This window comes from Asterias rubens, chromosome 14 (genome assembly GCF_902459465.1).
Source record: "Asterias rubens chromosome 14, eAstRub1.3, whole genome shotgun sequence".
NCBI lineage: Eukaryota > Metazoa > Echinodermata > Asteroidea > Forcipulatida > Asteriidae > Asterias > Asterias rubens.
The window spans coordinates 8,210,793-8,226,685 of NC_047075.1; the positions used below are offsets into that span (position 1 = coordinate 8,210,793).

General features: G+C 38.5%; 1 protein-coding gene across 1 annotated transcript; it reads left to right on the forward strand.

Annotated features, from left to right (window-relative positions):
- Positions 1 to 3,405: 3,405 nt before the first annotated feature.
- On the forward strand, positions 3,406 to 15,263 carry LOC117299229 (ATP-dependent RNA helicase DDX51-like). The gene is made up of 11 exons (XM_033782695.1): positions 3,406 to 4,141; positions 5,554 to 5,699; positions 7,396 to 7,574; positions 8,087 to 8,189; positions 10,535 to 10,675; positions 11,170 to 11,367; positions 11,927 to 12,159; positions 13,314 to 13,479; positions 14,185 to 14,289; positions 14,545 to 14,574; positions 14,932 to 15,263. Exons 1-11 carry the CDS (start codon positions 3,406 to 3,408, stop codon positions 14,953 to 14,955), a joined length of 2,061 nt encoding a protein of 686 aa, XP_033638586.1. The 3' UTR covers positions 14,956 to 15,263.
- Positions 15,264 to 15,893: the final 630 nt, after the last annotated feature.

A 15,893-nucleotide genomic window follows, 5' to 3' on the forward strand; every position in this document is an offset into this window, starting at 1 on the left:
ATACGGGCGACTTTCACAACCTGTGAGAGACAACCTTCTCAGCTTCCACGCACTAACGGGCTGTGATACAACCTCCTCATTTACTGGCCACGGGAAGAAGTCATGCTGGAAAACCTTTGAAAAACAACCGCTACTCGTCAAGGGAATTGGGCGTGATGGAGAACTTGCGTCAATTGAGCAGTTTGTGTGTCATCTGTATGGTACTCCTGAGCAGTCCAACGTCAACAATTCTAGGCTCCAACTCTTTGGCAAGGCAAATAAGGGTCTGGAAATGTTACCCCCAACAAGAGATGCACTGGAACTTCACTCAGCACGTGCCAACTACCATGACTACCAGGCAAAGATATGGTTGCAGGCTGACAAAGAGCCCATAGACGTCTCCCCGCCTATCGACACTGCGGCTTGGAAGAAGGTGTCTGAATGCTTGGAAGCTGTATGGACAAGACTACCCCCTATCCCAGATGCCTGTCTAGAACTAGTTTCATGTGGCTGCAAATCAAAGTGCAAGACGGGCAGATGCAGCTGTTTCAGAAAGGACCTTAAGTGCACATATGCTTGTGGATGTGACGCAATTGACTGTAGCAACCCGGCTGGCCAATAGACTAGCAAATTCAGACGATTGTGTACACACAGCTGTAGACCTTTAAGGCTATGTTTATTCACTCTTACTTTACTTTTTGGCCACCTCCCAAGTTAGAAAAAGTCAAACAAATCCTTGCCAAAAGCGAACAATTTGACAGTGTTTGTAAAATATAAAGCACTGACTTTTGACTTTTTGTGTGATTTACAGAAAAAACCTTCACCAAAAAGGTATTTAAAACAAATATTATTTGATACACTATAAGCCACTTTCCGAGGTGTCACATTTTTTATTTTGTAATAACCTACATGGTTTGCAAGTGAAACTCACTTTTTTTTACTAACAGTTAAACAATTTAAATTCAGAGAGACATTTCAAGCCCAACCATACATTTTTGGGCGCAATTTAACTTTATAATGTGGCGGAAGTTTCCCAATGCGGCCTATTTTCATTTGTGTAACGAATCTCAAAGATATCTCTAAATATGGTGTCTAAATTCCCAAATTGTACCCATTCATGATATAAGTAAATGGAAATGTCCCTGATTAATAGTTCTTATGACTGGCTTTGGTTGTTACCATCCATAGCCTTCCGTTGTGTAGTTAATTATACGCTATACATTACTAAACAATGGCACTACTCGATAAACCCATTTTAGTAAAAGCTAGTTTCAGGATCACCCCCGCACCTGCCCGAACTTTCAAAAATTGTTCAGTATTACGATTTTAAAAACTGCCTGGGATGTCTATCGACTGACCAGAACCATTGATTTTCAAAATAAATGTTCCAAGAAAGATCTGGAGTACATGTAACTTCGGTATGCGCAAATTGACAGTTTTTGAGATAATCGCACTTTTATGTTTCATTTCACTATACGTTTGTGCACAAATTTAAAGTTTAACTCTTCATTTGACAGCCTTGTGATGTCACCATGATGATGAAAATACATTTTATGGGTAGATCTAGCTACAAAGATCATTATTGATTAAAAAGACTGAAAACACAGTTTTTGACCTTTTTTGACCTTTTGACCCTGGAATGACCTTAAAATTCAAAATTGAGGGTGGCATCCGGCCTATTCGTCTGCCCAGGACCATGATCAATATATCTAGCATGGATGCCAGCCATTAACAAACTATGCCGTCCAAAGTAAAATTTTACTCCTTGGCTGGTCTACTATAATGTTTTGACCTTTTCAGGAGAAAGACGCCTCTAACCCTATCTATGCTAAAAATTCTAAACATAATGCTATGCAAAGGAGTCTGTCTCATTCCTCAAAACGTTGTTCCGCATACATTGCAGGAAATACTGAATGTTGAAGCACCTTTGGCGTCACTGAGTGACAGGCGTATGTGCGCTATTTATAAAAAGCCACAATTAGTATAATTATTATTAAATCAGAGACGTTCTCATACGTTTTTCATTTGTGTTTTTAGGTAAGACATGCATAATAACGAATTTGTTTAAAATAGTATCCTTGGAGATATTGACAAGAAACTCTCTGTAAGTTTGGTGTTACTTGACCTTTCTGCTGCATTTGATCCTTAAGGTCCAGCTTGCCATTCCACCTTCCAGGTTGAAAGCTTATGGGGATAGAAGTTTCTCGTTTGTGGCCCCCCACCCGTGGAACGGCTTACCTCTCACTCTTAGATTACAACCTGACATTTCTTCATTCAAACCCAATCTCAAAACTTTAGCACAGTGAATATTTTGTTCTGGATACCAGCGCTTTATTCGATTTATTATTACTGTTATTAAAGGCAGTGGACACTATTGGTAATTGACAAAGACAATCTTCTCACTTGGTGTATCTGATCATATGCGTAAAAAATCAAACCTGTGGAAATTTGAACTCAATTGGGCGTCAAAGTTGCGAGAAAATAATGAAAGAAAAAACACCCTTGTCACACGAAGTTGTGTGCGTTTAGATGTTTGATTTCGAGACCTCAAATTCTAAACTTCAGGTCTGGAAATCGAATTCGTGAAAATTTACTTCTTTCTCGAAAACTACGTCACTTCAGAGGGAGCCATTTCTCACAATTTTTTATACCATCGACCTCTCCCCATTACTCATTACCAAGTAAGTTTTTATGCTAAAAACTATTTCGAGTAATTTTTAACTTTTGTAATCCTCCAATTTTCCAAGTCCAAGTCCAATCAATTACCATCGACATCGTTCAGTTCACACGTTATTTATAATATAATATAAATTATATTTTAATCGGCCACAGCACACACCCAACCCTCGGCGGTCCTACTAACTTGCCTCCAACTCGCCGTCAACTCCTCCAATATAGGCCAACATTTAAAATCCTCAAATCAAAAGAGGCATACTACTAATTACTATTTGTTACTATTACTAAAATTAAAAATAATAAATAGAACTGTGTAAAGTATTATTATTATTTTTTACATATTATGTTATTAGCTAAAAAAGAATTTTCATAAGTTTTTAAGGTTACTTACAGGTACATTGATGATTGATTTAGTTTGTAGTATACTAATTAAAAATTAAATATTTAGTTTTTTTCTTGTAAAAAAATTCTCTCAAACAAAGCGGCAAAACCAGCGACCGCCTTCTAGCTTTTTCACAGAGCTTGCTCAACATACATGATGATGTAGACAACAGAGGGCGCTTTCCTGCATATATTGAATAATTAGCTCAAGGGCAAGATGGCAAATATCAGTACCGCATACAAGTGTATTTTACGTACTAGGCCTACGCGTCATGGAAATTGATCGCTGAAGTTTCTACTTAACCCCCATGTATATCTACCGTGCAATAATACCAAGACTTTTTTTTTTTTGTACGTACGTACAGGTTTATGGTTGGAAATCACTCTCAAAGATCATCCTCTGAAGGTATCTTAACAAGGTTGCATGAAAAAGCCAAAGCAAGAAAAAGAAAAAGTCTTGAGCAGGCATCGACGGACACCAACAGTAGGAGCAAAATCCTTGCAGAAGTTTCCCATGATGAAATTTCCGAGAAGGCAGAAGAAACACCGGCCAAAAGGGGAGCTGGTGAAAAGACAAAGAAGAAGAAAACGTCAGCCAAGAAGAAAAGTCTAGCACCGAAGGTCATCTTAAAAAAGTTGTACGCAAAGGCTAGAGACCGTGCAACTGCTATAAAAGCTAGAGACGGCAGCAAAGAGATCAAACAAAGTAAAACAGTCGAGCAAGCACTGTTAACAAGTAGTAGCAGTGAGTTGGTCAAAACATCAGATACGACAACACAAAAGACTCCAAAGGACAAAGTTAAAAAGAAGAAGAAAAAGCTGAGTGCTGCTTCAAGCTATGAACTGAAAAGTGAACTTCCTGACGAAAAGGCAATTGTTGAAGATCTTGAAGAGAGTCCTTTAAACTCCAGTTGTGACGCTAAAGTGGCTAAACAGAAAGTAAAGAGCAAAACTACTTCAAAGACTCGTAAGCGGAGTACAATTCCATCCGATTCTAAAAGAGCAAAGAAAAGAAAAGTTGATGAGAGCTCTTCAGGCATCGCTGAGACTCAATCATCAGAAGGGAGTGATGAAGAAGAAGTTTCATCTTTAAGAAATGGCTCCGGTGAGGATGTTAACAAAGATGGTTCATCAGATGTTAACAATGAAGATGAATCTGTGAACAACAAACGTGTCAAAAAGATTAAAAAGATTAAAAAGAGTAAAAAGGGTGATGTGATTATCCCAAATGAAGATGATGGTAACCATAGTAACGTAACTGAGGAAATGGAAATTGGAGTTGACGTTGAAAAGGATGATGACAGTGAGGTAGATGTAGGTCAGAGGTCAAAGTCTGCCATTTCTGATGATGAGATTGAGGATGAACAAGAAATGGCAGAGGACTTTACAATTCTAGGTGACAAGAAAAATAAGAAGAAACAGAAGGTAAACTTTGCTCAATAACATTAATAATGATGATAACAATTAACCAGTATAATAGCACCTTTCACACCAGAAAGGTATCTCAAAAAGCTTCTAACACTATACCCCTGGACACTGGGCCATTTAGTTCATTCCTTAAACTATTTCAGCTCCCTGGGGAGTATACAGCCTCTGCAGTAAAACTCACTTTCAATAAATATTACATATGCCATACAATTTATGACTGAGAGCCGTTCACCATCACACGTCAGATGCTGGTTTGATGTTTACCATGTAGAGCATCTACGTAGTAATATACTTTTATTTTGGCTGGACAATTGATGGAATCAGTTGCTCCCTTCCAATTTAACAAGTGATAAACTTGTTTGTCAACTTCCATCGCTTCAAAAAAAGTGACTTGAATTCTGACTTTTGTGCCTGAAGGTTTACCTGGTTTGAAAGGATGATCAAAAAATGTACTAGTCTTAGTAGGAGGGAAACTCAGATACATTTTGTAAATTAGGTCTAAAATCTTAAATACAAAACAGTGAAAGGCAGGGATGAAACCACAGATCCAACCTTAATACTCATTGGTCTAATTGATGTGATGCTTTATTACTTTTGACATTTGAACTTTGACCAGGTCACTAGAGTGCTTCCTGATTGGTTGGCTCGTCCAATGCTGATCTACTGAAAATCTACTGAAATATTGGTTCATTTCCTGGGTCATGTGCGTCATAGATAATTGCAATGGACCACTTTACGGACTGCCGGACACTCAAATTGCTAGATTGCGCTGCTAAAATTCCGCTGCTAGAACTTGCGTTTTGGAATCCTTACCACCCATTCTAAATGATTTTTGTTGGCTATCGATACACGCCAGAAGATATTTTAAAATGTTGGTTCTCACCAATCAGTGAGTTTAGTTCAGGAGTATAAAACAAAAATCAGCTAGAAATATGTGATCTTCACTTAAATCCCTACTGACTCCCACAGTTTTCAAAACCAAGTTGCACTGTTCCTGCTATAGTTATCTTGTTTCTTTTTTTAAAACAAACATGGTTTACCAAAATTTGAAACTGAAATTTATTGTGACAGAACTTTCTTTTATTGCAGTGCAACGACACGTGATACCAGTGATTCTTGATTCAGTTAGACTAGGCATTCAAACTGGAGATGTAGGTTACCGTCCAAGAGATGTATGTGTCTCTGCACCTACCGGTAGCGGTAAAACCCTGGCATTTGCAATCCCTATTGTTCAGGTAGGTACACGTATGTATGCAACATTTAAAGGCAGTGGACACTATTGGTAATTACTCAAAATAATTTTTACCATAAAACCTTAATGGTAAAGAGTAATGGGGAGCTGTTGATGGTATAAAACATTGTGAGAAACAGTTCCCTCGAAATCAAGCATCAGAAAGCACACAAATTCGTATGACAAGGGTGTTTTTTCTTTCATAGTTATCTCGCAACTTCGATGACCGATTGAGCTGAAATTTTCACAGGTTTGTAATTTAATGCATATGTTGAGATAGAGCAAGTGCAAAGACTGGTCTTTGACCATTACCAATAGTGTCCAGTGTCTTTAAAGGGAAGGTATACGATTTGTGAACATTCTTAAAATTAATGGCAATGCAAACTTACTTGTTTCGAAGTACACATTTACTATCGGTTTTTTGTAGTACATATATGGTTTACAGCAGGTTGTACACACAGTATTCCCCTGGTGCTGAATTTCCTGTGTGGGGCTACTAAAATGCACATCCATTTTTCCTCAAGACTTTTACTCTGTGAAGAAAGTGTTTTGGGCTAAGTTGCAAAATAAGCTTTTTACTCAGTATTTTAATTCCCATCTATTGCAGTAAACATTATGGGCTTTGGATAAAGAATAACCGAGATACGCTTATTTCATTACCACTATTACCACTATTCTATCAAGCCCAGTTGCTGTCGATTTTCATCGGGGCCATCGTCCGATCCAGACCCATCGCTGCTGCCGGCAGACCCAGTGTCGTGTTCATGTACATCGTTATCGTTGACAAGTACACAGTACACGTACACAGTACACATACAGCATTTTCAACACATCAGAATCTCTCGAAAAAAGCTCTTCAAAGTCTAATTCTCCGGAGTCTGAGTCCTGAAAGTTTTCCAGAAATGCTGCATGGACGTCCATTGTGTCCGCATTTTGTCTTAGCGTACAGCTTTTTGATCGGAAATTGTGAGAAAATTTGAGACAAAAGATGTTTTTTTTTTTGATGAAATATCGTTGCACACATGTACAGCTAGATACATGCAGCTGGATGAGGGTCAGGGGTCAATAGTTTCCCAGAATTCCTCACCTATTTACTTGCAGTACTGCTGGGCGACTGGAGTCGCCGACAGCGCGCAAGGAATAAACACGCTCGTCGACTGTGGTCGCCGATAGCGTGCAAAGGGTTAAGAGTCAGTTCACTCTGAAGTAGTGCTCCAGGTGAATATGAAAAAAGACAGGAGTTTAAAAATAAAATAAGTTTGATTCTGAGAAGCATTTCTGGGAGAAATTATTCTTCCTTTGTGGACATATTTGCTACTAAATGTCACAAATTATCTCATTTAGCAGTAATAAAGTTTCAGAGCAGGAGGTTGTTCAACCCCAAATTTGAAACTGAGAAAGGCTCCAAAGGCTTGTGGAATCACACAATTCTATGCAACATGTAACTTTGATTAAAACCAATTGAGCCCAAATTTTCCAAGGTTTCTTATTTGATGGTTACATGTATATTTTGATGTTGAGATGCATATTGATGTTCCTATCTTTGACAATTACCAAATGAATACCTTGGAAGTTGCGTTCTGCAGGTTTCTTATAGTTACATGTACTTTGTTGGGCTTTGACAAATTGACAAAATAAAAGTGTTGTCCATAAATGATTAAAACAGTATTCATTTCCCCCTTTTTTTCGGCTGAACCCAGGCCCTGCTTTACAGAATGGTACCCCGTATCCGTGCTCTGGTTGTCTTGCCAACCCGTGATCTAGCCCAACAGGTCCACAAAGTCTTCACTTCACTCTGTAAAGGAACCAGTCTTAAACCTGCTCTGGTTGGTGGTCTGAAGAAATTTGGCCAGGAGCAAAGAATGTTGGTTGAGACAAGGTAAGAATGACTTCAAGACGCTGGTAATATTTATGTGTGTTTACTGTATATATTTGATTTGCGGTAAAACCATTTGTGTGCCTACTTGCCAGGTAGATTTTGTTCTTTAGAAAACTGTCTTGCTTTATATTCTTCTGTGAGAGTAGATTTTGTTTTGATCTTGGGAGACTTCCTGTTCTGAAAAGAACTCTCCTGAGCGGAGGTAGAAAATTGACTGGGACTACTGCTTTAGTTTATAGAGGATCGTTATAAACCGCACTAAACAGCAAGTGAGTTCGTAATTGGTCTCAACATTTTGACTAGCTTGCTTTAGTCATCAACAGGAGTATGAACAACAGGGGCAACAGCCGTGCGACCCCCAGGTTTACACACTCATCATCTTCTGAGAAACTTTATGTGGCAGCAATTTTTATCGTTTAAAAATGAAACAGATGCGTCCTAGACAATGACAAAGAAACTTCATAATGTAGCCTTAACATGCACATAACATTTTATAATTTCTGGTTGACTAGTAATGGAGAGACCCAGTGTGACATAGTAGTGGCTACCCCTGGCAGGCTTGTGGATCACATTAATAAGACTCAAGGCTTCTCTCTCCAACATCTCAGATTTTTGGTAAGTACTACATGCATGACATGTAACTGTCTAAAGGCAGAGTCACACTGCAGCGATAGCAAAAACGATAATGATCTCGGCACAAATAGAACACATTGTATTGGTTGATTTGATCCAAGCAGAATACGCACACGCTCATTCAACCAATAGAATGCATTCTCTTTGCGCCATGATCATTATCGTTTTTGTTATCCCTGCAGGTGGACTTGTCCTTTAGGCCTGGTTCATACTTCTTGCCACAATTTTGACGTCAAAAATTTGCAACAGATAGTTTGCGTCAGTTGATTTGTACTCACATCCTGCTAAACATTCTCGGCGAAAACAGCCCTGTGAGGTCAAAATTTTCTTCGCATTTCATTCGCAGGAAGTATGAACAAGGCTTAAAGGCAGTGGACACCATTGGTAATTACACAAAATAATTATTCGCATAAAACCTTTCTTGGTGATGAGTAATGGGGAGAGGTTGATGGTATAGAACATTGTGAGAAACGGCTCCCTCTGAAGTGCCATAGTTTTTGAGAAAGAAGTAATTTTCCACGAATTTGATTTCGTGACCTCAGATTTAGAACTTGAGGTCTTGAAATCAACCATCTTAACGCACACAACTTCGTGTGACAAGGGTTATTTTTCTTTCATTATTATCTCGCACCTTCGATGACCGATTGAGCTCAAATTTTCACAGGTTTGTTATTTTATGCATAATGTTGAGATCAAGTGAGAAGAGTGGTCTTTGACAATTTCCAGTGGTGTCCTGTGACTTTAAAGACAGCAAGCCTTCATCGCTGATATCCAACTTGAACCCCTCGCATAATGTCAACAAATATTGATTGCTTTGAGTAAATCTTATAACTGGCATGGTACTGTTTGGTCTTATTTCGCAAGTTGGCCTCTATTAACTTATTTTAATAATTTGACAATTACCAATAGTGTCCACTGTCTTTAAGGCTTTGCCGGACTCGGGGGCTGTGGCTACAGCTGTTTCTCAGGGCTGTGGCTACAGCTGTTTCTCAGGGCTGTGGCTGCAGCTGTTTCTCAGGGCTGTGGCTGCAGCTGTTTCTCAGGGCTGTGGCTGCAGCTGTTTCTCAGGGCTGTGGCTACAGCTGTTTCTCAGGGCTGTGGCTGCAGCTGTTTCTCAGGGCTGTGGCTACAGCTGTTTCTCAGGGCTGTGGCTGCAGCTGTTTCTCAGGGCTGTGGCTGCAGCTGTTTCTCAGGTTAACCAGTCTTTCATTGTTTGTTAAAGGCAGTGGACACTATTGGTAATTTTCAAAGACTAGTCTTCACAGTTGGTGTATCTCAACATATGCATAAAATAACAAACATGTGAAAATTTGAGCTCAATCGGTCATCGAAGTTGCGAGATAATAATGAAAGAAAAAACACCCTTGTCACACGAAGTTGTGTGCGTTTAGATGGTTGATTTTGAGACCTCAAGTTCTAAACTTGAGGTCTCAAAATCAAATTCGTGGAAAATTACTTCTTTCTTGAAAACTATGGCACTTCAGAGGGAGCTGTTTCTCACAATGTTTTATACCATCAACCTCTCCCCATTAATCGCACCAAGAAAGGTTTTATGCCAATAATTATTTTGAGTAATTACCAATAGTGTCCACTGCCTTTAACATAACAATATTAGTGGCTTGTATAGCACTCAAATACATCCCTCAGTGACACTCATGACGCTCTAACAGTCTGTATTTTTCCTGTAAGGTATGTGGAGCTATTTTTTTATAAGTGTGAGACCTTTTCCCTTTGTTTACAATGTGCTGTGGCGCAATATGGAGCCAATCAAACCAGCAACACAGGGTGAATCCCTTTCTTGTTTACTGTAAGTGCACTGGGTCTTTTACGTGCATTAAACATCACACGGCAGTTTTCAACACTTTTATTTTTTTATGATAACAAGTTCATAGACATGTGCTTTTAGGTTATTGTGAAGCAGTTAGAAAAGTTGTTAAATCGCACCATGAAAGCAATTTTTAATCATAAAGATCAACTCAATATAACGGACTGTCTCTCTGCTCTGCTCTCCACCTGCTTCGAGGCTTGTACACGTCAGGTTAGGATCACTGGGCTTGGTAATGTGGGTTGTAAAATGAATTTGTTTAATCATTGTGTGCTTTACTGACAACATCAAGGCCCAATTTCATAGAGCTGCTAAGCAAAACAAAATTCTGATGGCTGATTGTATGTGAATCAATTCGGAATGTATTGATTATAGGTTATTGAAGAGGCTGATTGAATGATCAATTTTGAATACATTTATTATACATGTAGGTTTATTGACAAGGCTGATCGAATGATGAGTCTTGTTGTTAATCAATAAATGTGTAATTGATTGATTATAGGTTATTGATGAGGCTGATCGAATGATGGATCAGATATCTCAGGATTGGATTGCTCAAGTAGAGAAGTGTGCATACAAGGATAGTAGAAGGCAAACTCCAGGACCAATAACAGTAGCTAGCTGTTCAAAGATTCAAATGCCAGTAAGTAATGATCTATAACAATATCAGAGTCTTACATTATATAGCACCCTTATCTACAAAGCAAGGTACTCAAGGCGCTGAGTATATACACACTTTCAGAAAGGTGTGTTTTTGTAGAGGTGAATTATGAGACCCAATTATGTAGCACCTTATAAGGGTTTACAAGGTGCTATGGCGCATACAGCAGCCACAGCCAGGAACACTGGGGCAAACCCTTTCTCTTTTCAATAAGTGCACTGGGTTCTTTTACATGCGTTACACAACACATGGGACCAACGGCTTCACGTCCCATCCAGGACGAAGCAATGGTTAATTGTCATGCTTAAGGACACAAGTGTCGGGGCTGGGGATTCAAAACCCACTCAGTCTTGGCACAACATTATGGTGAAACGAAGAGCTTTAGATTAAAGTGGTCTATCCATGATGCAAACAGGGACGTGTTTATAAGAAGCATTGAACATGACACTAAAACTTGCTTGTTATTCTATTTTTAGCTTCAGAAGTTGCTGTTTTCTGCAACCCTCTCTCAGAACCCAGAGAAGTTGACCCAGCTCAATTTATTCCAGCCTCGTTTGATAACATCTGTTGTGACGTCGAAGAATAGAAGAAAACAGAAGCAGGTGGATGGTCAGGAAGCTTTGGAGGAAAGAGGGGAGTTTGTTGGAAAGTTCACCACTCCATTTGGACTCAAAGTATGTTTTATTCATCAGGCCATGAAGAAACTATGAATAAGTTTTGCTTAGAGGGACACGTTGCCTTGAATCGGTTGATAGTATAAAACATTGTGAGAAACGGCTCCCTCTGAAGTGCCATAGTTTTCGAGAAAGAAGTAATTTTCCACGAATTTGATTTCGAGACCTCAGATTTAGAACTTGAGGTCTCGAAATCAACCATCTAAACGCACACAACTTCGCGTGACAAGGGTGCTTTTTCTTTAATTATTATCTCGCAAGTTCGATGACCGATTGAGCTCAAATTTTCACAGGTTTGTTATTTTATATATAATGTTGAGATACACCAACTGTGAAGGCTAGTCTTTGACAATTACCAATAGTGTCCACTGACTTTAAGATTAGACCATGAGCACTAAGATTGTTATCAACTGGAAGCCTGGTTCGTGGTTACCACTGAGCAAGGTCACCTGTTTGTGGTTTTCCCAACAAAATAAAGCCTTCCCTGAATATTCCAGGAGATAGTTTGACGAGGTGCCTCAGCAGTTTGCATTGGCTAATTCTATTTTCTGATGTTTAGGAGCGTTACATCCAGTGCACGCCTGGCGAGAAACCCTTAGTCGTTCTTCATCTCATCCAGTCCCTGAAGCTCTCTCAGATCCTGTGTTTCGCAAACACCATTGAATCCACACATCGTCTCTACCATCTACTCAAGCTGATTGGAGGGATTGAGGTTGCAGAGTTTTCATCCAATCAAACGGCAGGACAAAGACGGCAGATACTCAAGCAGTTCAAAGCTGGCAAGATAGAACTGTGAGTAACTGTTGAGTAATGGGTGTTGTTTGCAGTAGCGCCATGTGAAAATCTCTTTTGAGTGTCATTATGCTCTGATCGTCCTTAGGAGACAATCGTAGTATATGTTTTTTTGGAGATGATCAGAGCTTACTGAAACAGTTCAAAGCTGGCAAGATAGAACTGTGAGCAACGGTTGAGTAATGGGTGTTGTTTGCAGTAGCGCTACGCAAAAAACTCTTTTGAGTAGTGTTGGTTCTGACAAGAACCAGTGGCTGATAACTCAATGTTTCCTTCATTTTCATTTCATTTCAGACACATTTATTTCATGTCAACATCTATCAATCGATGTGATAACAGTGTTCAGAAAACATATAATAACGTGTACTAAGGAAAACTTAATCTAGTTATTGAACAATAAATAGAAACTAGTTTGACATTAACATGTAGGAAAAAGAAGAAGCAAAAGCTTTTTTTTCTGTTCCCTAAAGACAAGGACAAAATTACACAAAGACGTAAAAAAAAAAAAAAAAAACGAAAAAGGACATTATGCATGAGTGAGACTGGGCAATAGATTAAAAAAAGAAAACAAATGTGTTTTGAAATAAAAGAGATATAAAATTATTAAGTGGTGTGTAATTCAATCAAAATCTCTTTCAGTGTGCTCAGATCGTCTTCAGTCCTGAAAAGAACCAGTGGTTGATAACTCAGTTTTAAGGAGACGATCAGAGCATTGGGTTTTAGAAGACGATCAGAGCGTAATGATGGAAACGTGTTGAGTTGTCAACAACCGGTTCACTTTCAGAACCAACCCTACTTAAAAGATATTTTCTCATGGTGTTACCTCAAACCTCACATACTTCCACCATGCAAAGTTTTTAAATCCTACTTAACTGTTTGAGTTAAACAAACTCTAAAACTATGGGAACGTTATTGGTATGTATAATCAGTACTTTCCTGATTTCTGTGGAAAAAAGTTACAGGCATATTACTCTGGTAGGATTCTAACCCATGACCTTTGCAATTTTAGAGCAGTGTCTTACCAACTATTATTATTATTATTGATACATGTACTATGCTGTCAATGTTCTTATTTCAGGTTAATCTGTTCCGTTGCCATGGCTTTTATTATTTTTTGTTAAGTTGTTGATTATGTTGTAAATGTTCTTATTCAGGTTAATTTGTTCGGATGCAATGGCTCGTGGAATGGATATAGAGAATGCTAGATACGTCATCTCATATGACATGCCACCTTACATCAAGACGTATATACATCGGGTTGGTAGGACGGCTAGAGCCGGCAAGACAGGAGTAGCTTATTCATTGCTTCAAGAATATGAGGTATGTCGTTGCATCCAATTAAGGATCATTGCAGGAAGATTTTAGGGAAACCTTTTTTTGTTTTTAATGTACTGTATGTGGCCCTGAGTTGTTTTAAGGCCAAACAATTGGGAAATAGGACTCGGCTTTCGTTGTTTATCATGAGTTGTTGTTATTTATTCTGCAAGTTATTATTTGTGTTGTTATTTATTCTAGAAGACGAAGGGAAATATAACATGCTGACTTGTCTTCGATCAGTATTTGAATGACGGGAAAATATAGTGCGTCGCCAATGGTGTGTTAGCTGATTTGAAATGGTGTTAGCTGATTTGAATTGAGCGTGATTTGCATGAGATGAATATTTATACAAACAGTGACGTAATGCTACATCGACGAATTCAGTTTAAGAGGGGGTTATTATTCATCCTGGTTACAAATACACCTCTTACCTCCATTCGAAAACTGCTTTTCAAAGGAAATTGAAATTGCTCATCCTTTATGTTTGTATTTCAATGTTAATGCATACACCTTGTATAAAGAATTTAAACTTTTTGAGATTTTGTTGCCAAACTCGGTAGTTCTTTTATGTATAGCTTTCCCCGTTTTCCTTGCTGTGTGTGGTTCCCCCTCCTGTGTGCCTGAGCACCTCATTTTGGTGGATTTTGGCGCCTTATAAATATTCTTTATTATTATTATTATTAATGACATAAGTGATTATTTATTCAGGTTCCCAAATTGTTGAAGATGCTGGAGCATGCTGGCAAGACTAACATGATAAAGCATGACGTTGAAGAAGATGAGATGGAATATCTGGTAGAGTCATATGAGAAGGCTCTACAGAAACTACATACAGAAACTACCAACAATCTTACGGGTAGGTCTAGTTTCATCTTACTTTATCTTTACTCATTCGCTCTAAATGACTCCAAAACTGAGATGGAATATCTGGTAGAGTCATATGAGAAGGCTTTGCAGAAACTACCAACAATCTTACGGGTAGGTCTAGTTTCATCTTACTTTATCTTTACTCATTCGCTCTGAATGACTCCAAAACTGAGATGGTATCTGGGAGAGTCGTATGAGAAGGCTTTACAAAAACAACCAACAATCTTACGGGTAAGTCTCCTTACTATGACTAGAGCAAGCTAGTGGAAACATGTAGACCAATTATGTACTCGCTCCGCGTTGGTTCATAATTTTTGCGATACCAATTTGGCGTCAATTTGACGTCTACAACTCTGTTTTCGTTGCGATATTTGCAAGAGAGTTAAGCACAACTCAACTGTTGTGAATTATTTGTTGCGAACTTGTGACATCAACATTCATAATGCATTCACATTCGCAGGAAGTAATCACACAGCAATAACCCTGCTTGTTTTAAGCTGTAATTCATCACATGCTCTTTTATTTGCCGATACATTCATTTTTTTGTTTAATAATTAAATAACTTTTTTTGTATTGTTTATTTCTTAGGTGGAGAAGCATTATTCCATGTGAGGTATCATGGATTGATCTACCGGCCGTTATTCTTGGGGTTCCCCCTAGGGAATAGAGTAGTGTGAAAAGGGCTGAAGTTAAAGGAACTCGCTGACTTGGAAAAAGTGTTTGAAACAGTTTGTTATGAAATACATTATGGTTAGAAAGATATCTTAAAAGAGGAATACAATCATCCACACAAGTATCACTCGAAATTGCACGGTTTTCGTTTTCGATGCGAGCTAACACCATCTGCCCTTTTTTTGAGTCAAAATTTTGGCTCCACAAAATGGCCGACCGTGTTGCTTCGCGACGTATAAGGAAAACCTTGCAATTTCGAGGCATGCGTGTGTGGATTGTTATATTCTAATTTTATATTCTTTATCTAACTATATGCATTTCATAACAAAAGGTTACAAACGCTTTTCAAATACCAACTCGACCGATCAAAGGCTCTGCTTACGATCACGATTCCCCGCTTACATGCAAGGCGCCAAATTTCAACGCTAGCCTAGGATGCCTAGTAGCGTGGAGTAGCCAAAATTCACTGCTAACCAATAAAATACCCTTGCTGCAAGCCGAAATTCCCTGCTTCCGTAAGCGCCAATTCCGTGCTTACAGTAAGCAGAGCCATGAAATTGGGCCCAGGACTGCTCCATCATTTAGAATCAAAATATTTTACTCTGAACCCATACTATAATAATAATACCAGGGCACAATTTCAAAGAGCTGCTAAGCACAAAATTTACTAAGCAAGACAATTTCTTTCTTGATAACAACAGAATTACCAACCAAATTTCCTTGTGATTTCTCAAAATAAAATTCTTGGAAAATTCTCAAAAACTATGTTACTTCAATGGGAGCCATTTCTCTAAATTTTTAATATTATCAAAAGCTCTCCATTGCTTGTTACCAAGTATTAAAGTTCGTATGCTGACAATTATTTTGAGTTATTACCA